Source organism: Astyanax mexicanus, chromosome 3 (genome assembly GCF_023375975.1).
Source record: "Astyanax mexicanus isolate ESR-SI-001 chromosome 3, AstMex3_surface, whole genome shotgun sequence".
NCBI lineage: Eukaryota > Metazoa > Chordata > Actinopteri > Characiformes > Acestrorhamphidae > Astyanax > Astyanax mexicanus.
The window spans coordinates 37,098,935-37,125,223 of NC_064410.1; the positions used below are offsets into that span (position 1 = coordinate 37,098,935).

At 40.5% G+C, this 26,289-nt stretch overlaps 1 protein-coding gene across 3 annotated transcripts; it reads left to right on the forward strand.

The window, feature by feature from the left end:
- On the forward strand, positions 1 to 26,121 carry prrc2a (proline-rich coiled-coil 2A). Of its 3 annotated transcripts, none has more exons than XM_022683096.2 (17): positions 1 to 140; positions 6,294 to 6,445; positions 8,710 to 8,887; positions 9,846 to 9,942; positions 11,326 to 11,407; positions 11,593 to 11,736; positions 12,360 to 12,607; positions 14,994 to 15,076; positions 15,194 to 15,342; positions 15,452 to 15,554; positions 15,710 to 15,896; positions 16,354 to 16,446; positions 16,594 to 17,128; positions 17,386 to 17,633; positions 17,967 to 18,261; positions 18,372 to 18,597; positions 20,460 to 26,121. In XM_022683096.2, exons 2-17 carry the CDS (start codon positions 6,331 to 6,333, stop codon positions 23,554 to 23,556), a joined length of 5,880 nt encoding a protein of 1,959 aa, XP_022538817.2. In that variant the 5' UTR covers positions 1 to 140; positions 6,294 to 6,330; the 3' UTR covers positions 23,557 to 26,121. The 3 variants fall into 3 exon arrangements, with proteins under 3 accessions (XP_022538817.2, XP_022538819.2, XP_022538818.2); XM_022683097.2 differs by lacking the exon at positions 1 to 140 and adding an exon at positions 160 to 414; XM_022683098.2 differs by lacking the exon at positions 16,354 to 16,446.
- Positions 26,122 to 26,289: the final 168 nt, after the last annotated feature.

Genomic DNA, 26,289 nt, shown 5'->3' on the forward strand with positions numbered 1-26,289 from the left:
GCCCCGCCCCTCGCTGCGCTACAGCCCTCAGTAGCCGTTGACGGCTCTAGTAGAGACGGACTGAAACCGTACTTCTATATCATATTTTTATTTTCCCCTTTTTTCATTTATTTTGTGGAAAAAAGGAAAAGGAGTACCAAGTAAGCTTCCTTACACACACATATCTACAGAATTCCCTAACAGACTGGCACCACATCCGTAATCTTGTTTGGTTTTAGGCGAAGCTGTGCGGATTTTGGGTTGTGTAGGTGCTGGGGTTAGCGTTATTTAGACTACAGCTTTTCGCCAGCTAGCTGAACAACAACATCGAGGGGTTTAGCGAATACACACGGATAGCTGGCTAAACACTGTGCGTTTTATTGATATTTATAATACCCAGCGATACAACCTCGAGACAAATCGGAACAAGACCAGGTCAGTAAACGCGTTAATTAATTATTATTCGCGTAATTTTTCTCCTCCGGTGCTTAGCGTCGGTCCTGTTTCTGCTAGCTAGCATGCTAACGGGCATCTCCTAGCGTTAGCGCAGCGGCAGTCGGTCCTCGTAAGAGCTGGTGATTTTTTTACCTGCTTAAATAATCGCTTTATGAGTATTTAAAGATTTGGCCAGTGTATAAACTAGTCGTTTAGTGTTTCAATGCGTTCTTTATGCGTATTGTTTTCCCGTATTTAACTCAAACTCTCGACGGACGCGACCTGCGTTAGTTAGCTAGGTTAGCTCGTTTGCTAGCATGGGTTAGTTATCTAACGCTAGCTAGGTTAGTTAGCTTACCTAACGTTACCTTTTTTGACACGAATTCAGCCTTCTTTGGGTTTGTAGCTCATAGTTTGATGGCACATGCCGTATTACTGCACTCTGTAGGTGTGAAGCACGTCGTATTGCTGAGTAATGTTGTTGTATTTATGTTTTTAAAGATGCTCCGTAGGTTAGCTAGCCTGAGCTAACGGCCTGAACCGACCGCCGCCATTTTGTTTTGTTCTGTTAAATGTTAATATGATTAGTGTCACCTTTATATTAGTTAATTGTGTGTGTCCACAGTTTACGCTTCTGGTTTGTAAATGCAGAGTATTACACCACTTGTCTGATACCGTGCTAATGCTTTGGTTTGTACTGTGCGGTATTCTGTATTATGAAACGCATCGCCCCCCTCCTCCTCCCGTCATGAAATATGGAGGCCGATGCTAACGCTAACACGCGATGAAGCTGTATGCGGGGCAGTTGTGCCCGGAACGTTTATATCTGTTAGATTTAGAATTTTACAGTATGGTTAAGCTTTATGGAGTTCTAACTGTATATGTATTTCAAATTCTTCGTTGAGTTTGATGGTTATCTAGTTAACAAGCTGTTAGCTAGTGTGATAAACATAACTAGCACTGCCTGGGTAACGCGGCTAACAAGCCCAATGTCTGCCAGCTAATCTCTGCGCAACCAGAATTAGCCGAGCTGGCCGGCCATCATCCCACGACCTCATTTTTCTAATCTCGATTTGGGTCTGTCAGTGATTTTGAGCCACCTTAACTACGACTCCTATAATTTGTACACAAACACGCCGCACGAGACTCTAATACGGTAAAGTTAAACGTGGCGGTGAAAGAAAATGCTAGGTTGTTAACTGCAAGTTGTCCTTTCTACTCGTCCACCCCATTTTATGGCTGTTTTGCCCCCTTTTCCCTCCTTGAGTGCGGCTTCACGAAAATCTGATCGGGTCTTTGATTGATACTAGGCTAGTTTTTAAGATAGGTTGTTGAACACCAAGTTATTAACTGTAGTCAGTCATATGAACAATTTAGCTATTAAAGAGATTGAAAGTGTGTATCTAATGACATTTTAATTATTTTATGTGTCTGAATATATATCTTCTAAAATTAGCTGCAATGTATACTCGGTTATGACTTGTTTAGTATGTCATGAGCAGCCAATTCTAGCGACTGTTGCTGTTTCCTCAATTAAAAGCCTTACTTTCTAATACATGCAAATCCATCGAATTGCAAAATCTGTGCCTTAGCATCACTACACAACTGTGCAGCAGGCAGTTTAGTTTGTTTAGTTCAGTGGAATTTCAAGTGGGGTGTGTCCTTTGTAACCGGATGCAAAAGCAAGATTAATCCATGTAGTCCAAGCTGTCACTATGTTAACCTCAATATGCCTTTACATCTGTATACGTATTAGTATACACACTCAACCACAGTCAGCTCTGGTTTTTATTGGCGAATGGTGAAACACTCAGCCCACTGTTGCCATGGATGCAGCCTCTTAAAGCAGAGCAGCATCATTTATAATGCATCACCATGGCAACCACTGTTCATACTACTTGTGATTTTTATTCCTCATGTCATTTTTTGTACAGTTACAAAGATACACAGACACTCTTGTTGTTATGGCAACTGCCTCCCAATTGACTAAATAGGAGGGGTTTGAAATCTTGGCCACTTTCTGTTTAGCAAGTCTCAGTCTGGCTGGTGGAGTTTGTACCCACAGGGCATAATCTTACAGTAGTTCAGTATGCATTGTGTAAGTTTTGCTTTTCTAATGTGGAATCTAAATATTTTTAATTTTTATTTCTTGAAATCTTGAGTTTTGTCCAAGGCTGATTCACTGTGTATATTTTCTTTTAAACTAGTGATTTTAAATAGGGCTGCAACGATTAGTCTATATAAACAACAGTGTTAATTATTTCAATTTATCGATTAGAAATGTCATTGTCAACTAATCATTAATTTTTAACAGTGCCTCATTACACACAGTGAAAGAGAAACACAATAGGATATGGGTAAATAGCTCACTTACACAAGTTACAATGAACTTAGTCTGTCTCCAAAATATATTTAATCACTAAATATCAGTACTTTCCACTCTTAAACAACATCTAGACATTTAAATGCCTTTTAAATCACATGTTCAGGTGTTTAAATTTTTTTTAGAGATGGAGGACATGGCAGAAATAATCATTGACTAATTGAAAAAATAATCATCAGATTAGTCAACTACCAAAATAATTAGTTGCAGCCAAAATTTTAAATGACATCATCTTACTGAAGGATGTTGCCTCGCGAACTGTACACATTTGTAATTGCCTTCTGCCTGTATTTATTTAGAGGAGAAGGGGGGTGTGGCCTAGAAATATCACAATATTTTGGGGGTGTTTTTTCAATAGCAGTGTTCTTGGTGATATGACTTTTTGAAAATAATTTTAAGAACGTAGTTCTGCAGCAAATTTTTAAGTTTTATTTTGCATATATTTGTCAGTTTCAAACAATTAGCAGGAACAAAACACTGTTCTCTGTAGCTTTTGTCTCTTTTATTAACAACAGTAATTTAGAAGAGATTTTATAGAATAGTAACACACCTACATTTTTTTGAAAACAATATGTTGTTCTGGAAATTAAGATAAACCATATTGTCATTTTAAATGAGAACTCTGGTGTGAAATGGACTTTTGGTGTAGTAAAACATGATTAAAAAGTACTTACTTTTGATGAATAGCACACCACTGTTCTCCCACAGCGTTCCGAGATCCAGAAATTTTAACAGTTTGTCAAAACACCCTTTAGATTGGGAGACACGGGGCATAATTTGCCCCGATAAGTCGCTTTTCCACAGTTATCCAGGCTCAAAGTAGTTCCACACCTCCTTGCTAGAATCCGGAGAGCCCTGACATTTAAAACGAGGCATTAATAACTTAAAAAGTGCACAAGAAGCTTATTAAAAAACACTGTTTATATCCCATACTGCTAGCTTTAGCTCCGTGCGCTATCTTTGTACTGATAATGTTTTAGACATATACAAATGTCCTGGCACCGGCTGCTACGTCTATGTATATATGTCTTACATTGTGGTTAGATGGCTCTCTCTCCCCACATCACTAAAGGGTGATGGCCGCAGCAGAGGGCGTCTGTGAGCTGATGTATAAGAACCGAGTCGCTGCGCTTTCCTCAGAATGCGCTGTGGTTAGGGTTGGGCGGTATGACGGTATTTCGGTATACCACGGTATTTAAATATGGTGACGGTATTGTAAAATAGTGACGGTATATCAACCACGTGACGTGCCAAACCTGAACATTGAAAAACGGACATTTAAGACATTCTGTGCATCCACAATGAAAGAGCAGTAGGAGGGGTAAGCAGTTGGAGCTCCCTGATTGGTTATGGGGTGGGGCTTCTCACTGAGGAGATCATACAGCAAAAACTCAATAAACTATACAGGTTTCACTAATTTTCACCAAAATTATCGCCACAAATAGCCACATTTGTGCTGAAGTGACAATAAATCCCTAACAACTAACCAACCAACCACCGAAATGATCAGATTTATCAGTTTATCCTGCAGCATGGGGTGTTCAGTGTGAGTTACTCCAAGTTACAGCTGTTTCCTTAAATATTCCTCATCTCCTATTTCTCTACAAAACAGTTTTTTTTATGTCACTCACGCTCATATTCTAATACCGTACAGAATTCTGCAGTTTCCTCAGAGTTTTCTGTCATTATTTCGCAGCTAGCTCGAGCGCTGTAAATATAAGCAATTCCGTGGACCTCGAGGCGCTGCGTGCTGCCAATATCTGAACCCCGGCTCCCCTTCGAGAGCAGAAACGGCACAACACCACCCGCTGTTAAGCTGCTGTAGTGGATACAGCGCTTATAAATAAATTAACAAACACAAAAATTAGGGTATTCAATCTGTAATTTCAGTTCGTTTTATTTTTTTCTTTTAATTGCCGTTTTTATTAGTTTCAGTTAAGGGGAACTTTCACTTTCAGTTTTCGTTATTTCGTTCGTTTTCGTTAACAGTAATACTTTGTTATATGGTGATTATCAGGCCGTAGCTTTATATAAAATAAAAATATTATTAAAAAACAGATGACTATTTCCTGGAGCCTGGACTGACACGAGATTTTCCATTACTTTCCTCGGGCCGGGTCTCGTCCGGGCTGAGAAATAAAAATCAAAGTATCCTGCTATTTAAAAGAATGGAAAATTTAATAACAATAATAATATAGTTCTGCATACTAGAGTTTAGATTGTCTGCCTGAACCCGAGCGTGAATGCGAGACTGAACGCGAGTTCATCCGCGCGTTTAAAGCTCCGCAGCATTTAATAAAAACAGATTAATAGATATAAAATAGGAAAATAACTAACTAATCTTAGCTCAAAATGGTAAAAGAAATATAATCGAACGAATTCTAAAATAACGAAAAATAAATAGTGTATACACAGGTACAAAGCTAAAACAATATACATAAAAAAATAAATCATCCGCGCATTTAAAGCTCCGCAGCATTTAATAAAAAATGAAAAATATAGGTATGAAATAGGAAAATAACAAAGAATAAAAAAGAAAAAAAGCATTTGAATTTTTTGGTTTTGGTATCAAAATTTTATTGTCAAGCATTTTATGTTTTGAGTGTCAAAGCAATTAAAATAACTAGAATTTAGGTGAATGTGGCATTGGTTAACTAATTTGAAATATACATTTAGAAAAGTTCTCTGCATCTCTACCAATAACAAAATAAAGGTTTCCAGTTTCCGTATTTTTGTATGGTAGTTATTACTCAATGTAGCTTAAGTATTTTTTTACCTAGAAGTGTATTAATTTGTAAAACAATGTTGAGGCGTTATGAAAGCTAAAGAGAATGTAAGCAACAATAAAGTAATTAGCATAGCATATTGATTTGTAAGCCAATGGTGTTTTGAGATCCGTTATTGCAGATATTGGCAAAAACAGGCAAATGTATTACTATATTAAAAATACAGGAGTTTTCAACAGATCGTAACAGACGTCAGTGGTCCAACATGTCATGATACCAATAATGCACTCCATAAATCCAAGTTTAAAGTGAAATAAAATATATTGAGGAGATATAGTCTCTAGTTGATATTTAATGGGAAATTAGAACAGTGTTTCAAACAGCAAAAAAGGTGTACCCTGTGCGATATGACTGTTGCACATACCCATATTGTGATGACTATGCTGAAACAAGAAAGCGGATTTATAATTTATATAAAAGCTAATTTCGCTGCAATTTGATAGTGTGTTCCATTCATTCTGTTTAAAACTAGATCACACCTTTAAGTAGCCTGTTCTGTTTCTTGCATCAATGAGGGTATTCTGTGTGTATGATTCTTTATCTAGCTGATTAAGAGTTTCAGGCACTTTTATTAATTTGGCCAGTAGCGCAATGTGTTCTTTCATTCCACAAAACAATTATTGCTTATTGCTTTTGTGTGCTGTCTCTGGATTTATTTTTCTCTCCCAATTTTGCTCTGTGTCTCATGCTGTCTTTGCTTTCTCTGTCAGTCTCAGGGCTCACCATACTCAATGAGCGTACAGCGCAATGTCAGAGCGCTCTGGGCAAACAGCAAAGGGGAAGGATGGCAAAACCAAGTATGCGTCTCTCAACCTGTTTGATACTTACAAAGGAAAGAGCCTTGAAGCACAGAAGCCTGTTGGTAAGTGCTATCTCACCGGCTCATATGATTTGAGTATGAATCTTATAATAGAGTTTAACATTTAAAATGTTTTTTTGTTTGTTGGTTTATTTTTTGTTTGTTTTAGGGTTAGTATTATTTGGGTGATTTTATTATGCCCAAAAGTCATTAAAACACATTTTGAGCTCATGTTCAGCTTCCATTTAAATAGAGAATTAAACAGGTTGTTATAAATTACATTTATTAAATGTCTTCTTACTTTGTCTTTTTTGTCTTCTCTTTAGAAACATAAACAAGTAATTTGTAGATTAGAAGTGTATGTACGAATACATACATGATTTCTGTTCATACATGTCCATACATTATTTCTGGTTTTATTTGGCAAGTAGAGATTTTGAAGCTTAGTTACAGTGAAGCTGGATTCACCATAATTGTTTTTTTGCAGACAGGCTCCTGTTGGTTTGTGTTTTCTATTTGCATTCTGTAAGAAAGTGACACCTAGGGCCAGTTGTTCAAAGGAAATCTGATCGGATTTTGGTTATCGGATTGGATCAAATCTGGAAAACGGGTTGTTCGAAAGGAAAAGAAGCGTGAAATCGGATCAGATCACGTAATCCAATCCTAGTTTGAAAATGGATCAAACCTTCAGTTTCTGTTGTTCAAAACTCTTCAGTAGGATTTGGATAACTTTGATCCAAAAAAACAGGATTACCCTGATCCCAACAAGGGGTAGGATTTCAAAGGGGATTTCATGAAGAAAATGTGGTAAAACTTTAAAATCAAAGTTTTAAAGTAAAAAAAAAATACATTTGTACAATTTAGTGTATATACATTTACTTCTATTTTGCACTTGACCTGTTTAACTGTTACAGTGATAAAGTAGACATTGGCTACCAATTAAGCCTTTTTCTATAGTAAAATAAAAATAAAAACAATCTTGACCCCATTTAATAATCCCCCCAAAAGATTTCAATAACAAACAAAAATAATATATTGATTTTTTCATCTACGTCACTGTCATTCATCACTGTATATTAATGTCAAAGAAACATTCATCAGATATGAAGCTGTCAAAAATTATTTCGAACAATTGCAAAGAACACCAGAGTTTGTTCTGGTTCTTCAACAGGCTCAGGTGCATCATAAACATCACAGAGAGGGACATTGGGTCTGGTAGCAACATTGTGCAGGACAATACATGCAAGTGTTATGTTGCATGCTCCCTGTGGTTCGACTCGCAAATAGTTAAGTCATGCAAAGCGTCTCTGCAGAACTCCATTTAAACGCTCAATTGCTCGTATTGTTTTGCAATAAGTAGTATCTTGTTACGGCAAGAAAAGGAGTCATCAACCCCTGTTGGTCCTTCTATCTGTTTTTTACATAGCTGGTAATCCTGAAAACTGTGTTTCTGGATCAGGTTGATACAATCCAATATTGCTTTGAAAAACTGGCTTAAAAGTAAGACTGATCACCTGATCAGCAAAAAATGTGATTACCAAATCTGGATAATTTTGATCCGGATTACATTTTTTGAACAACTGGCCCCTAGCTGTTAAGATTGCTATAATGCTACTTCTAACTCCAATGTTGGTGTTTTTGATGTTTTCAAATAGTATGTTGAAATGTATTGTGCTAATTCTAGCCACTTGATCAACTTGCGAAATGCAACAGTTGTTTCTTAACAACATTGTTGACACCAATATGAAACTTATGAGTGTGTGTTACCAGCATAGGGTCACTTAGACCTGTACCATTTGTAACTTGGTGTCATTGTGGTTACAACTCATCCTGGCACAGCTAATTGGAGGAAATGCTTAGATATCTGACCAGCGTGAAAACAGTACAGCTTATGGTTTTTATGTAGATGTTTTGTAGTATTCTCAAAGTGTTCTACAGTAGTATGTGCTGTAGACAGTTACAGCAACAGTGTACAATCACAGAACTGTTAGCAAGGGGTCTTGAAACGTTCACTTACAAAAAGCTTTAAAAGTGAATTGAATAAATACATTAAAAAATGGGTTCAACAAGTCTTTGCCTGTAATTACCATCCATTAAAATTGTAAATTATTAGAGATGTCGCTAATAGCTTTTTTCATGATAGTTTCTGTGATTGATCTTACTTAGTTGTACTTAGCCTTGCCTCTGTAATTGAAGGAGAGATTTTGACATTTACTTGCATGCCTTTGCCACTTCCTTTTCTGTTTTGTCTCTGGAGTTTTTCGCCCAGCATGGTGTAATGTTTCTGTACTTGCAGAGTATTGACCTACTGTCTCCTCTCTTTGTAGTTGCCCCTCGTCATGGCTTGCAGTCTCTTGGTAAAGTTGCTTCAGCACGGCGCATGCCCCCCCCAGCCAACCTGCCCAGTCTAAAGGCAGAGAACAAAGGCAACGACCCCAACGTCACGCTCGTTCCCAAAGACGGCACAGGATGGGCAAGCAAGCAGGAGTCAGCAGACCCAAAGAGGTGAGGCCTGACATATAATTCAGCTACACATCTTAACAAATCTCATTGCATACATTGACATCCCTAAAAAGCTTAGATGATATTTTGTATTAGAGCAAAAGTAGTCGGTAAATACAACATTATGTATTCATTCATTCCCATATTTATATCTGTAAATGTATAGATTAATTATTATTTTTAATTCTCCTTGTCATCATGGGCCCACTTTTAAAACATATCACATTTATTTTGCAATCCATTATAATCATAATTTATACCCTTTGAAAGTTTTTACATTTTATCATCTCACAACCACAAACTTGTATTTTATTAAGATTTTAAGTTATAAACAATCCCAAAGTAGCACTTAATTGTGAAATGTAATAAAATTATAAACATGGTTTTCAAAATAAAAATAAAATATAATAATAATAATAATAATAATAATAATAATAAAATAAATAAAATCCAGTGCAATCAACTGCCTTCAGAAGTCACTTATGACTTAAGAGTCCAACTGTGTATGTCTTACACTGCATTTACACTGCTCCATCTATCAACACACATGATTGCACTGCCCCCCTCTAACTGGTTGCATATTGGCGTTACAAAGGCGTTTCCTGCGTTGTCCAATCAAATTGTTTTAATAAATGGTAAATTCTTTTATACAAGCTATTTTTATTTCCTAAAAACTAATAAATATAAATCTTTATAATGAATATAAACGTTTAATTGAGCATCATTACACAAAAAAAGGGGTACGAACAATGGGAATGAGCTTTAGTAAGCCTCTGTGTGTAGGTTAATATACATTAGAAAATTAGACCTGTCTGCAAAATATTGAGAATGGTAACTAAAGAAATTGCTTTTTAATAAAAACCCTTTTTGGGGGCTGTTGTCAAATATTGACATTTTGTGCATATGTTGTGTGTTCGTTTATTAGTAGTGTACTAATGCTCTGCAAATTTACTTCCATCAGTACCGATGTATCGTCTTCACCGCAGCCGGAGTTGCAGCAGCCTACGGCTTCACAGACACCTGCACCGAGCCTGCCGAGAACACCTCCAGCTCAAGAGGTGATACACCTTTCCAATTTGCTCGTATTCCACAGATTAAAATGTAAACATGTATAGATTAAGCTGTTTTCCAACTCAGCATGTATTAAACTAGAAACATGGATTTATGTATCGAAGACTGAATAAGTGGTATTTTTAGTCTTGAGAACAGTAGGTGCCTTTAATTCGACATTAGGTATTGATATTAGGACTGATATTAGCAGAAAATGCTTGTTTGAGTATTGGGGAGAGAATTTGATGCAGTTCTGTATGATTTTATTATTACATATTGAATTGCACTCAACAATTAAAAGAATTCTTTTATATTTTATTGTATTTCACATTTTATCCATATACTGTGTAATTTTTAATTAAACATAATTTATATAAAAGTAATATTCTTTTCACTTATCATCTGAAGTTAAATTGTGTACCTTACGCAGTCAACAGCCTGAGGTTAAACAAATTTTATATCAATGTTTCTCAATCGTAGTTCTTGCCCATTTTGCACATTTTCTCACCTCTGCTACTCTGACTGGACTGATGTGTGCAGATGTGCTGTGCATTAATCACAACAATATTCTGTGGTTATTCATGAGTAAAATCATGAATAGTTTTTTTTAATGCTACTATTTGTATTTTTGGGAATGGGAGTCCAACAATTTGGTGTTTTATACCTAGCATTTTTATTTTATTATAATATCTTTTTGTTTTTTAAATTTGAATATTTTAAATGTCATCTTTAGAGTTTAACTGATATATTTAATGGAAAAATGGATGCAAGTTTACCTGCATGGTCTACCTTGAACAACTTTTAAAAGAGGATGTGTGCGTTTGCATGTGTGTGAGAGAGGGAACACCTTTAGAACAGCGACACTGTGTAGACAATTTGAAGAAAAATTAAATGTGGATGAAAAAAACGTATTGATTGATGGGTAGCTTGCTGGATTAGTGTCTGTACTAAATGTCCACGACATATACACAGACATTAGACAGGCAACAGACAAACTTGAGACATGAGGGACTTAGCCTATGGTAGCCCTTTGCATGGGCATTTTCAGTTCACACTCCCAGCTGTTTATCTAGCATGATCTAGTGAACGCATGGAGTAAAGGTGTTTTGTTTTTCCACACTGAGTAGCATACTTGATAACATCAGCTTGTGCATCAGCTAGATATCATAGACTATAGACAAAACAGTCAAAAGTTTGCAGATGTTTGTTCAAAAAATAGATCAGTGTTTGTGTTTGCTAGCACTCATGGTTTCAGTGTCTGTGTTAAATTCTATCTTCACATAAAACTATAGTAACTCTCTGGTGTAAAATTTGTTCTGCTAATAGTTGTTTCTTGACAAAGTATACAGCTGCAAAGCAGCATCTAAAATAATAATGTATTTTGTTTTTAGGCCCAAGCTCAAACTACAGCTCAAGCCGCAGGGACAAGGTCTTGGGCTCAGGCCAGTGTTACACATGGAACACAAGGAGATGGTAAGACCCAGTGTCCCTAATTCAGTTTGCACACAAGATCACTTTCTACACACATCTTCTATTTAAAAGAAAACATGTACATGTACAAGGCATTGTACACTTAAAACTTACGCTTAAAACTTTAGAACTTTGTTTTGATAAGTAAATGTGGACTTAAATCATACCTTGCTTCTGGCCCTTTTCAGGTGGAAAGGGATCAAACCAACAGTCGCCATTCTCTCGCGAGGAATTTCCCACCCTGCAGGCGGCGGGCGACCAGGACAAAGCTGGCAAAGAACAGGCCACTGCAGATCAGTGGTATGGGCCAGGACCAAGCCTCCGCCCCCAGAGTGAGTGCACTGGCACAAGCTTTCATTCATATCCAAGTTATTACTTTCATCTTTTACAGTTTGGAAATTAGGAAAAGGGCAAAAGCTTGAGCACCCATTTAGTGTGAAGTTTTTAGGCCGTTCTTTTTATAAAAGGTTTCTAGTTCTTTGAGATTCTTGGACTTTCTTATATACACTTCTCCTTTAAGGAGAAAAACAGCAGGGTTTTTTGTCGGAGGTTTTTATTTGTATTTCTATAAAATCAAAGCGGCAGTTATCTTGGTTTTGACCTCCTCTGTTCCTATGAACTTCTTAATTACATTACTGTGAAACCACCTGAAACAACTTTGCTAGTTTCTAATAACATTCTCCAGCTTTATGTGGGCATCAAAAATTCCTTTTTGCGGTACTCGGTAGCTGTCTAGAGACCCTGTGGGTAAAGATAACCAAACAAATGAAATCTTTTGCAATAAAAGATTTTTTATTATTTTTATTCTTTTTTGCATATTTACTTTTCTGCCTTTAGTAGTAGTTCAACATAATGAAGAACCTATTTTTTTTTTATTCCATCAGGTTTCTGACAAAATTACAAATATTCCTAATACTATGCTAATACTTGAGTGACTTTCTTTTTGTGTGTTTAGATGTGACAAGTTGGCGGGATGGTGGGGGCCGTGCAATGGCACCCACCATAACAGGGGAGGGGGTAATGGAGGGCGGTGTTGGGGGAGCAATAGTAATGGAGGGTGCTGCTGGGGCCCCTCCTCTCCAGCAGAATCCGCCCTCCCTTGGGCTGCCTAGAAACCCTCCTGCCGGCAGCCCCACCCTTCCCCTCCCCCAGCCTCCTGTTGGACCGCAGTTCCCTGCTTACAGAGGAATCATGCCTCCCTTTGTAAGTACCAACAGTTTTACAACATTTTAGAAAGCAGCAGTGTTTAACTGTGTGTAAAAGACAAGTATTAAAAGCCACATTATTGAAAAGTCACTCTTTCGTAATTTCAACACTGAAAAATTCTTTGAAGTGCAATAATATTTAAAGAAGCTGTCTGTAAATACAATGGTATGAAAGTCCACCCCCCAACCGCAATTTCGGTAAAATATATTGTATAGCTGACGAACACAGTGATATTTGAGGAGTGAAATTAAGTTTATAGGATTTACAGAAAGTGTGCAATAATTCTTTAAACAAAATTAGGTAGGTGCATAAATTTGGGCATCCCAATAGAATAATTGCTTCAGTATTTAGCAGAATCCTCCTTTTGCAGAAATAACAGTCTCTAAATGCTTCCTATAGCTTCCATTGAGAGTCTGGCTTCTGGTTGAAGGTTTTTTTTTATATATTTTTTTTTTTATATTGTTTTTCTTTATAAAACATCTCCAGTTCAGTCAGGTTTGATGGTTTCTGAGCATGAACAGCCTGCTTTAAATCACACCACAGATTTTTAATAATATTCAGGTATAAACGTTGTACTTGTTCCTCTGCATGAGCTTTAGTAGATTTTGAGTAGTGTTTAGGGTCATTGTCTTGTTAAAGTATCCAGCCCCTGTGCAACTTTAACTTTTGTCACATATTCTTGAACATTGTTCTTAAGAATCTGCTAATATTGACTGGAATCCATTCGACCCTTAATTTTAACAAGATTCCCAGTACCTGCACTGGCCACACAGCCCCACAGCATGATGGAACCACCAAATTTTACTGTGGTTAGCAGGTGTTTGTCTTGGAATGCTATGTTCTTTTCTGCCATACATACCACCCTCCAAATGACTTAATTTTATCTCCGTCTGTCCACAAGCTGGCTTATCTAAATGTACTTTAACATACCTCAAGCGACTCTGTTTGTGGCGTGTGCACAGAAAAAGGCTTCTTCTGCATTACTCTCCCATACAGCCTCACGTGTGCAAAGTGCGCTGAATAGTTGGTACGGTGCACAGTGACACCATCTGCAGCAAGATGATGTTGTAGGTGTTTGGAGCTCTGGAGGTCTGTCGGTTGACTATAACTGTTCTCACCATCCTTTTCCTCTGCTTATCTGAGATTGTTCTTGTTCTGCCACTTCAGGCCTTAACTAGGACTGTGCTTGTGGTCTTCCATTTCCTCACTATGTTCCCCACATTGGAAACTGATAGCTGAAATCTCTGATGTAGCTTTTAGTATCCTTCCCTTAAACCATGATGTTGAACAGTTTTTGTGTTCAGGTAATTTGTTGTTTTATGGCTCCCATGATGCCTTATTTCAGAGAAGATGCAAAGAGGAGTAAAACTTGCAATTGGCCACCTTAAACCTTTCTTATAATAAAATGTATCCACCTGCCTAATTTTGTTTAAAGAATTATTGCACACTTTTTGTAAATCCTATAAACTTAATATTACTTCTCATATATCACTGTGTTAGTCTGCTGTACTTAACTGAAATTGCTGGTCTGAACAGCCAATGATTTATAAATAAAAATCATCAATCAATCATTATCAGGGGTGTCCAAACGTTTTCATACTGAACACAATGTACATACTGAATATATTACTATATACCTTTTTGTTCCTGTATCGTCTTAGAAATATTGTAATTTTACCATCATCTAGTGACACTCATGTAATGATTATTAAGTTGCATAATAAGGCAAATCTACCTCTTTAAAAAGCAATTATCTTTCAATTGAAACTAGTTTGGAAGATGTAAGTTATTTTCATACTAGCTATGGCAGCCTGTATGCAATTTATTGCAATAAATATTGATATTGAATTCTTGTCCAGCCTTGCCTTAAATAACAGTTCCAGCTGACACAGTTTTGTCTATGTGTATAGACAGCTATTGATGCAGTAGTCTCTGTGCCAACTCTGCCCTTTCTTCTGTCACTGTTTGGATTTTAAGCCCCCCTTCGATAGAGTAGTTGAGAAAATACAACCTACTAGCATTAAAAATTACAAATAAAAATGACAAATAAAAAAAATGAAGATATTCAGTCAATTAACTAGCTGTCAAGTAATCTCTGAAACCTCACATCTAAAACATACTGGTATGAGCTTAAACTGTTCATACTTCCTCCTTAATGGAAAGGACATTTAAAAGAAAGAATGTTGAGTGGCAGAGCTCGCTAATAATATTAATGGCCTTTTAAGTGCAGCTAACTGCAGTACGAAGGGAAGAATCTGAATGTATTAGATGTTTGTTTTTGTGTGTCGAGTTGTACTGTAAAAATATTATATTGGTACTGGAACATGCTGTGTTTGGTGTAACTACTAATTAAAGCAAATCTTCCGTTCTGTGTTCTCTACAGATGTACCCACCGTACCTGCCCTTCCCACCACCTTATGGTCCACAGGGACCATATAGGTTTCCACCACCAAATGAGGCTGCTAGGTAAGACATGACAGCTTTTAATATGATTTTATGTATATTTGCAGTGCTGTGTGGCAGGAATCATTTTAATTACTTTATTTAGCTCATAGCCTTCTGTCCTCTATTTTTTCTGTTTAGATTTCCTCGCACACAGGGGGGTGCTGGACCAGAAGGGAGGCCCCCAGGGGGTCCTCGTGGCGAGGTGGTCAGACGCCCTTCCATCCTGAAACAGGATGACCTCAAGGAACTGGATGAGCTAGATCATGATGGAGATGAAGGGTGGGCTGGTAAGGAAGATGTTTGAAAACTATTCAACCATGGACCTTTAGGTTCCTCTTTGCACTTTTCTGCAGAATTGGTTTAAATTTTTTTCTGTGTTCCCCATCCTAATTACAGGGGCACAAGAGGAGATTGACTACTCTGCCAAATTGAAGTTCAGTGATGATGAAGGAGAGGATGACGGAGATGAAGAGAAGGCTGAAGGCCAGAATGGAACACGGTATATATTTAAACATTGAAAAAAAAAAAAAGTAAAAAATGGATAATACGCTCAGCTGATGCGGCTCTATATTTACAGTTTTGGTCAAACATTTATGTTTTGTTCATGGGGACATGCACATGTTTGTTTGTTCTCCTTTGCTTGCATCTGTTCAGGGAGCAGCAGAAATCCCAAGACGGACCTGCTCCAACTATACGTTCTCGAACATCTGACAGTGGAGGGGAAATGCGCACTCCTCCTTCTGTTACTGAAGACCCCTCACCAACACCCTCCAGCAAGCCAGGTTGGGCCGAGGAGGGAGAAAATGGCAGGAGTGGTCAGACAAACACGGGGCCCTACCAGGTATGACCATCATTAGCATTCAATATATACGTGACCTCTTTAACTTCTTAGAAGTCACTCTGAGGACTGGAATAAGCTTTTCAAGTGCACTTGTCGTGCTTCCTTAGAGGGATGCACCGATCCCACTTCTATTCTCGGCACATCAATACCTGAACTCTTCATCAATGTAACAGAATCTGTAGAATTCACTGTGCTAAATTGCTTTGAATCATTCTTCTCTCTACAAGATAACACTGGGCCGAAACTACATTAACAAAAAAGCCCCTACCACCCAAAAAACATGCAAAAGAAATGCATGGTAAAATACATTTTATAACAACCCCGTGGATTGGCCATGTACCTGACTAGTTTAAGAAGGTCAGCATTAGCATTGGTGCTGATGCCCATCCATTATATACAATCGGTGCATCCCTGCTACATGGATGAATCACTGACAGGTACTTGTGCCTGTATGCAGGGGCGTAGGCCTGGACTAGGTGGCCCTCGGGAGCAGCCCTCCCCCCCACAGGGGTCACTTCTTGGGCAGTGGCCCTACTCCTACTACCGGCAGGTACATGGGGATGGGGTCCATGTTACAAAAAAAAAAAAAAAACGTAATTGTAACATCAACCCCTAAAATGAGCATGTTTATAGTGTTGGAGCAAACTAAGTTTTCTGTGGATAAGCTGTGTAAGCATCATACACTGTTTCTTAACAGGACCGACCCCCAAACCAGACAGCCTCCCAGAAGCCGCCTGAGGCACAGGCAGGTTCTCCTGCACCGCCGCCCCCTAGAGCCCTGCTTCCCCAGCAGCAGGGCGAAGACGAAGATGAGACGTGGCGTCAGAGGAGGAAGCAGTCATCATCAGAGATTTCTGCAGCAGTAGAGCGTGCCCGGCGTCGACGGGAAGAGGAGGAACGTAGAATGGAAGAAGAAAGGCGTGCTGCATGTGCAGAGAAGCTGAAGAGGCTAGATGAGAAACAGCAACAGCAGCAACATCAACAGCAGCAGCAACAGAGCATCAAGCCCCCTGCTGCAGGTGAAGTTACTCCAAGCAGCCCTAGCCCTTCCTTGCCAGCATCAGTTTCCTCCTCCAGTGCAAGTCAGCCCCCATCACCTTGCGTGGACATAGAGGAGCCTCCTCTTGCAGCTGCTCCGACAGCTCAGACAGTTAGCACTACAGTGGGGCTAAGTGCTAATGCTAATAACAGGCAAAGAGCTGGCAGCAACAGCAGCTATGACTCAAGCTCAGGTTAGTTGTAATTTTTCTTTGTTTTGTGTTTTTTTTTTTTCCCTTAAACCCATACTGTCATTGAAGTACCTTTAATTAAATGCAATTAGAATAGACATTTGTCATTTGAAACAAAAGCCGTTTAAACTTTAGATTCTTTCAATCCTCACATTTTAATAGCGGCTTAACATAAATCTTAGGAAGTTGCTATCTGAGATAAAATAACACATTTATTATACTAAAATGTAAAAATGTAAATGTTTCCTTATCTAATTCAGAGTCCCCGCAAGTTGCTCAGCCTCCTGCTCCCCAACTTCAGCAACCCATTGATGTCACGGGACCAGTGGAAAGCAAAGAGGAGCCCATCATAAGTAGTGCACACATTCGGAGCAACAGAAGTGGAGATGAATCTGTGAAAATGGAAGGAGTTTCTGTAGGAGCAGGAAGACAGGGGAGTGGAATGCCTGGCCAGGGCTTTTCCAAATACCAAAAGTCCCTGCCACCTCGTTTTCAAAGGCAACAGCAGGTATGTGCCTAGTCTCAGTCACTGTTCTTGGACTAACACACAAATCTGCATTTATTACTGCCAAAGACATTTGGTTGTTATTAAAGTGAGGCTTAGCAACAAAGTATTTTTAAGCAACAATAAATATGTAAAAATAAACTAAATATAAGATTTTAATAAAACAAATGTTTGTGTACCAAAAATGCATTGAGCAGCATCACATGCTGCATTGCTGCGCTAACTTGGAGAGGTGGTGATCTTTCTGTGGTATCATGCACATCTCCAGCTACGTTGATATTTAAAATAAGTAAATAAATAAAAAGTTTAAACTGGAAATGTATGAATTGTGCGCAGGAGCAGCTTCTCAAGCAGCAGCAGCAGTGGCAGCAGCAGCAGCAACAGCAACATAGCCAAGCAGCCCAAGCCCAGCTTCAGTCCCAGCCAAATCAGCAGGGTCCCTCTCCCGGTGCCACACCGCAGTCAGGCCCTAAACAACCTGCTCTCTACCCTCCTGGCTCCATGGGTCGCCCACCCCCTCTGCCCATGAATTTTGACCCTCGTTGGATGATGATGCCCTACATGGACCCCCGGATGATGCAGGGTCATCCTCCTTCCATGGACTACTACCCTCCCAGCATGCACCCCTCTGGTTGGTTTAAAAAGCTAAAAATTGTATGCTTAGTGTCATATTTTGAAAAAACACTGCAAGCTTGATGTGATTTTGAACCTTATTTATTTAGAATTTTTCTGGTGTTACAGGTCTGATTAATCGGGAGCGCTCAGATTCTGGTGGTTCTGGATCGGATCCCTTTGATAGGCAGCAGCATGGAGGCCCCCCTCATCCCCATCGTGGTACACCCCCAATGGATCCTAAACTTCCCTGGGGGGCAGATGTCTTTCCAAGTGGCAATGAGGGTCGCCCTCTGAGCTCTCCGCTAAGGCAGAAACAAACTCTGGAAGAAGACGACATTGGTAAAGGCTCAAGGTAAAGGCCTGGTCATATTTTTTTTAAATGGACACTATGAAAGAAAAAAAAAGTATTTTAAAAGTGTAAATCAGGCTTCAGAGATAAGTAGAAGACTTTTTTTTCAGTATTTTTTAATCTCCCTCCTCCATGCTGTGGCGTTGCACTCAAGATTCCCCTGTTGCCAAATAGCCTTCAACAAAAAGTGTTTGGTAGTTTATATAAAATATATAAATTAGCAAGAAAAACAATGTATAATCAGGTGTTCACTGCACCTGTCCTACTCGTTAGACTAATCACAGAACTCGTTACCTGGAAAAAAATTTGCTCAGCTGAGCTTTCCAAAAGGCCCATTTAGGCCATTTAACTGTGACACTGTTGTTTTATTGAATTAGAATAATGGAGAAACCGTTTCATTGAATTAGAATAAATGCTCGAATTTTTGTTTTCTGTTAAGAGTGTTCACTGTGCAGTATAAAGTCAGGGTTGAGTAGAATTTCTAAGTTGTAAAATCAATCATGGGTAAGCAGCGCGACCTCTCAACCGGAATAGTGGCTCAAATTCAAGCCCTTCGCCAACAAGGCTTGACCCAAACTAAAATTGCTGAGCAGCTCGGCATCAGCCAGTCTTCCGTCTGCAAAGCTCTCAAGAAAAACTGCAGCAAGCGCACCAACTGTTCCGGCGTCCGAAAAACTTCTGCTCGCGACAACAAGCAGCTGAGAAAGATCGCAGTCAGCAACCGGTTCAAGTCCACTTCCGAGCTCATCGACTTGTGGAACAAGCAGACCGGCGCTGACGTCTCCAGATCAACCACTTACCGTCGTCTGCGCGAACTCGGCTTCAAATCTCGCGTTCCAGCAGTAAAACCGATGCAAGAAACATGAAACAAATGGAGAAACGGCTGAAGTGGGCCAAAGAACACGGCGAGTGGACTGCTGAAGACTGGCAGAAAGTGGTCTTCAGTGACGAATCACGCTTCTGCATCTCCTTCGGTGACCAAGGTCCTCGTGTCTGGCGTCGTGGTGGCGAAACCTACAACCACGAGTGCGTGAAAAGATCCGTCAAGTTTCCCCAGAGCGTTATGGTCTGGGGATGCATGTCCGCTCGAGGTGTTGGGAAACTCTGCTTCCTCAAGAAGACTGTCAATGCTGCCGTATATCAAGATGTTCTGGAAACGTTCCTGATTCCGACTGTTGAGGAACAGTTCGGCGAAGAAGACTTCATATTTCAACAGGATCTTGCACCGGCTCATGCGGCAAAGTCGACCAAAGATTGGTTCACTAAAAAACAGCTTGAAGTTTTGGCATGGCCGGCCAACTCGCCTGACCTCAATGTCATTGAAAACCTTTGGGCCATCGTCAAGCGGAAAATTTGCGACAGAAAGCCTACTACGCTGGACCAACTGAAGCAGAACATCGCCACTGCCTGGGAAGCTGTGAGTGCGGAAACTTGCGACAAGCTGGTCAAATCGATGCCGTGGAGACTTCAGGCAGTCATACAAGCCAAGGGGGCAGCCACAAAATACTGAGAAAGTGATGATTGTAATTATAATAAAAATTATTCTAATTCAATGAAACGGTTTCTCCATTATTCTAATTCAATAAAACAACAGTGTCACAGTTAAATGGCCTAAATAGGCCTTTTGGAAAGCTCAGCTGAGCAAATCTTTTTCCAGGTAACGAGTTCTGTGATTAGTCTAACGAGTAGGACAGGTGCGGTGAACACCTGATTTGCTTTCTGCACAAAAAATGCATTCAAAGAATTTCATGATTGCACTATTTCAAATTATTCTAATTCGTTGACCAGCACCTGTATAAAGTGTAAATTAAGAACTTATGCTTAACAGTTCAACTGCGTCTTTTGTGTATTTTTATGTGTTCTAGGTCTGACACTCCTCCAGTGCGTATGCGGGAAGGTGCTACAGGCCCAATTCAGCCACCTGTTGTGACCCCTAATTCTACTTCTGGTTCTTCTGATCAAACTACAGCACCTATAGCAACTCAAGTTGGTTGCCAGGGAGGCGGCCATCACCAGCCCTTCTTGTCAGCACGAGCAAATTACAACAGCTTTGCTGATAATGGATCCAGAATGGCTGCTCACTCCCAACAAAGAGGAAACAGTGCTGGTGAGCTTCGTGGATTTGGCCATCAGGAAGAAGGCCCACAGGGCAGCCAGCAGAATCAAATCTGGGGAGCTCCACATGCTCACTTTGACCGCAATGGTCGTGCTGATCCCTCTTCCTTGGAGAACAACCCTCATTTACAGCACCACCATGCCCATCACTCTCATCCTTCTCATTTCTCTCTTCATCCTCACAAACGAGAAAATGGCAGAGAGCGAGAGAGGGGAGCAGAGCCCAAAAAGAGCGAAACCACACCCCCACTTCACCAGCCGTCCCTTTCCTCTTCTTGCTCTTCCTCTTCTTCTTCCTCTTCAGCGAGGGAGGATGGCAGTGGAAAGCAGTCACTGCACCATCCCCACCCACACCCCCACCATGAGCATGACACTGGGCATGTAAATGTCAGTGGCCGCAAACAAGACAAAACAGGAAGTGCGTACACTCACACACAGTCCTCCCAGCATTCTGTGCAGCAGCACCACCCGAAATCTAACTTGCGTGGTCGGGAGCAAAAGACTGAGACTCAGTGGGGTCCGAGGCCTGGAAGCAGCAATGTGAGTGGTGGTCCTACACATAACAGAAAGGCAGGTACTGGACACACAGTAGCAGATGACTCCATCAATCAGAGTGATAAGCCTGCTGTTCAGTCAGGAAGTGGTAACCCCAACAAGCGGGCGGGTCCTATTAAGCGGCCTGTGCTGAAGGAAATGAAGAGGGAGGGTGGTGAAGGTGAAGGAGGAGAGAAGAACACTGGAGGCTCTGGGAAAGATAAAGAGCAAGATACCAATCAGGCATCTGTCAAGCAAGAGTTATCTTCTGGTCCTCAGTCCACGTCTGGACCCTCTGGAAAAGATGAACCCACTTTGTCTGGAAAACCAAGGAATGGTGAAAAAGATCGAAGTTCAGGTGGGAGACCAAGTAAAGGACCCAAAGAAGGAGACCTCTCTGTCCAAGCTGCTGGCTGTCCAGCACCACTGTCGAGAAGGGACCGTGAGCGTTCATATGAAAGGAGTGGCAGTGGAGGGGGTGCTAATTACCATGCAGGCTCTTCTCGAGGCAATCGTGCGAACCGTGGAAGAGGGGAGTTCTATGGTCGGGGCAGAGGCTACAGGGGCACCTACACAGGCAGTGCACGTGGCAGGGCAGGGGGCAGAAGCAGCAGAGACTACAGGTCAACTGCTAACAGTGGCTATCAGCATGGCCCCTCCAACCAAGATTACAAGAGGGAAGTCTCATCTGGCAGACATGGCCAGGGGGGCTCTCAGCCAAATCCCGGGCGTGCCAGGAACCACAGCGAGACCCGAAGTGAGGGATCAGAATATGAAGAGGTGCCGAAAAGGCGAAGACAGAGGGGGTCTGAAACGGGCAGCGAGAGTGCTGCTAGTGACCTTGCTCACTCTGATAAGGAAGATCGCAAGGCAAACCCTAAGAAAGGAGCTATAGGAGAGAACCCAGTAATAGCCAATTCATCCAACTCTGTCCCTCCTAGAAACACCCAAGCCAGAGTGTTCACACCTAGGGGAGTGCCTTCTAGACGTGGCAGAGGTGGAGGTGGCGCTGGGGGAAATGTCTACAGAAGTGCAGGTGGTGGAGGAGGAGTTTCTGGAGGGCACCGTGGTGGACCTGGCTCTTCTCAAGGTTTGTCATCTAAATCCTCAGCATCGATGAGAAAGCAACACACACCTTCGCAGCCCTCCCCACCAAAAGAAGTTACTCGTGGACCCATTGGTGAAAAGAAGGAGAAGGCTGCAGATCAGAGCCAGGCTCACAATCTGGGCGTAAACTCTTTGGTACCTTCTACTCCCTCTGTACCCACAACTGCCCAACAAGGCACTGAAAATGGTGGTATTGCACAGCTGCCCACAGTCCACAACACTTCCAATTCCACTGGTCCCACAAACAAACCGGTCCCTCTGCCTAATGCAGATGGGCGGAGTTTCCCTAACAGAGGTTTCGACCGCCCCCCTCGTCGAAGGCGCCATGGACGCTCTCAGCATCAACAAGACAAGCCCCCCAGGTTCCGACGATTGAAGCAGGAACGAGAGAATGCAGCCCGCATTAATGGAAGCAGTGGAATCATTGAAATTGTAGGTGGGCAACAGCAGAGGTCTGCTTCGCCGTCCCAGAATTCCATGCAGGAAACAGACGGCACATCCCATGTACCCACTACCGCCACTGTTGTTCCAAATACAAACAACGTTACAGCTACTACCAATAACAACAACAACATCAGCCACCATGGAAGCGCAAATGTGAATCTCAATAGCCATCACCATCACCACCATCACTACCATGGCAACTCCAGCCTATCCCACGTTCAGCACCACCACAATCACAACCCAGTCAGCGGTGCAAAGTCTCCCGATGTCTCTAATCAGAACTCTGACCAGGCCAATGAGGAGTGGGAGACTGCCTCAGAAAGCAGTGACTTCACTGAGTTTCGAGAGAGGGAGGGAGGTGGTGGTGGTGGCGGTGGCGGAGGAGGAGGAGGAGGAGGAGGGGGAGGAGTCGGAGGAGGTGGAGGTGGTGGCAGCGGCAGTGGAGGAGGTGGAGGAGGAGGAGTTGGAGGTAACAGTGGAAAATCCTACTCCTCCTATCACCACCACCATCATCCTTCAGGCAGAGGAGGTGGAGGTGGGGAGAGAGAGATGACTACTAAAGAATCGGCCGCCAACAAGAGGAGCTTTTCCAGCCAGCGACCTGGAATGGAGAGGCAGAATAGAAGGGTCAGTGGCGGTGGAGGCAGAGGCTCCAGAGGCCCACCAAGCAGTGGGGGTGGGCCAGGAGGTGTAGCTGGTAATGGTGGGGCCAATCGTGGTGAGAGGCGTGGCAACTGGCCATCTCCCAAGAACAGGAAGTGAATCCCTTACCCTTCTAATTTGGAAACATTTCAGAAGAATCCCTCTTTTTCTGCCCACTCATCTCTCAGTTCTCCTCCCCTAACATGTTACCTTATAATTATCATTATTATTACTATTATTATTATTATTGTACAAGATAGTTATGAAGATGGTGTACACACTCATTCTAGCTCCCTTGGTTTATTGCTTTTGTCCCTTGTCCCTTTTTGTCCACACACACCTTTTGTTTCCGTTCATGCACCCACAGACCCCAAGTTCTACTCAGATTAGATCTACCTGACCCCATTTTAGATGCAAGTATATCTTGACTGAAACAAACATTCATATATACAAAACTCATACATGTTTGCATATACAAGCACAAAAAGGCATCAAGCTGGCACAACAGACACATCCATGTGATTTCAGTGTGGGGCAGTCATGCATCCGTAGCAGAATTGATTGAGTCGTACACGATGTTTATATAATGTCCTGTGTATTTAAACAACAATGGGCGGTTTAGCTTGTGTATTAAGCGAAGCATTTCTGTATATTCTTCAGGTTGGGGCAGGGACATGGAGGTGCTTTTTTAACAAGAACGGATGTACCATTTTTCCCTACTTTTGTGTTAATACTTTCCTTTTACCTCATCGTTCAGTTTACGTTTCAAAACCCCCTCCCTTAAGAAGTTAGGGTTGTAGTATGTTGTCCTCTGCAAAGCAGGTCATTAAATGCATTTTTATACACACCCTTCTTGATCTTTTTCAGTTTTTTAATTTATCACTAATTTGTGTTTGCCCAATCCATGAAATACTAATGTTCACATTTTTCTGTTTCTAAGATCACTGTTGTAGCTGCTTGTTCAGAACTCTGTAGTGACCTTTTTTGTTTTGTTTCAACCAAGGTTGTTGTCAACCAATCTTCTGTCTTTTTGTGTTTTCCTGTAGCCTTTTGGCCTCTGTAAAAATTTTGTTTCATTTGCTGAAATAATTTGTTCTAGAAAAACTCCTGCGTGTTCTAAGAAGACTGAATTTCTTTGCTTTATTGAATCTCCCTGGCTTTTTCTACTGAGGATTTGCGGTTTTATCATTTTAATATTAATTATTTGAAAACTCCTGAAAGCAAATAAAAATGAACATACATATACAGTACTCCTCATTTAAAGCCACTATCCAGACTGCTTTCTTATGTATGCAAGTAAACTCCTAGACACTCCTAGAGTCTTTACCATCTACTTATTAGATGTCATTCAACCGTTCCCTTTTTAATCTACATGCACAGTAAATGTTGTGCCATTGATGCGTTTTCTCACTGGTTGTAGGTCATTTAGAGAGGTTCTCTGTTTAATCACCTTCCATTCATTACGGCAACAAACTATGACTGAATGACAGACGTTTCTCAAGTACTTATTTAAGATATTCAAGTCTTTGCCAAGGAGTCAGTCCCCCTCTTGGGGTAGTGTTACAAAATGCAGTTAGTATTCCTACACTGTAGTAAGAGTGATGTGTACCCACTTTTAATGGACTGTGGTGCACACTCTGTTGGCAAAGGTGTGTAGGTTCTGGTTTGAAAAGTTAAATGAAAAGATTATATTGAATAACACCTGAACTAAAAAAAAAAAACTTTCCCTTTGTGTTCTGACCAGCATCTGTATTTTTACTGCTGTAAGTTGGGGTTTGTTTTTTGGGAATGCCTTTATCAGACAATAGCTTTGGGATATTGAGTAGGGCTTCTAAAAAGAAATGTTGTATGAGTGATTTGGGGATTTGAAGTACATGTGTGAATTCTCTCTACTGTATGTGTAATGTTCTTTATTTTGAGGGGAGGGGTGTTGAAAGCCGAAACGATTGCCCTGTTTGGCTTTTTTTTTTCCTTTCTTTCTTTGTGGACAATGCTAGGATGTTTTTACCGTGTACTTATATACATCCACGGATATGCATTCAAGTGTGTGTATGTTTATCCAAATGAAGTACTTGCAGTGAGAATCATTAAAAACCCCCTCCCCCAATACTACGGAAAAGAAATGCAGTGGGTATATATATATATATATATATTTTTTTTTTTCCTCTTATCTTATTCACCCCCTTTCCACCATCCCCCCCCCCACACACACTGACATTTTACCAAGCATGAAAACATCCTCAGCTAAAGCTCGCTCGGTGAGCCTAGCCATCGGCAGCCATATACTCCCATAGGCTCTCAGTGCGACCCCCTCATCCCTTCTTAACTCTTAGCTATCTATTGATGTGGTCATATTGTATGTACCCATGTTTAATAAATAAATAAATAAATAAGCATTAAAGTGTATTCCTGGAATACTCAAAAGATTGTACTATACTTTCAACTTTACCAAGGTACCTGAAGTGGTTACAGCTGTTATAGCATTTATGGTTTATTATTGGAGCCTTGATATACACACATGTATGTATATTGGTATGTATCTAAGTTTGTCTACCCCAACTTACATTCCCACAAACAAATGTTGCCATTTTTAAGTTCAAGGGAGCAATGTACAAGCAGAGAAGTGTCTTATTATAATAAAGTATACAGAGAGAAAAGTTAAATAAAATCTTTTGTTTTAATGGACCTGTGTGAGTGGTCTCTCTTATTTTTTGAATGTATACAAAATGGGCCTCACCAGTAAACAACTGACAACATTTAAGGGAAACTACAAATCTTTCTGTAGTCATTTTTAAATTATTGGCATGTTACAGCTCTTAGCCCAAATGTTAACAAAAATGTGTATGTTTGTAA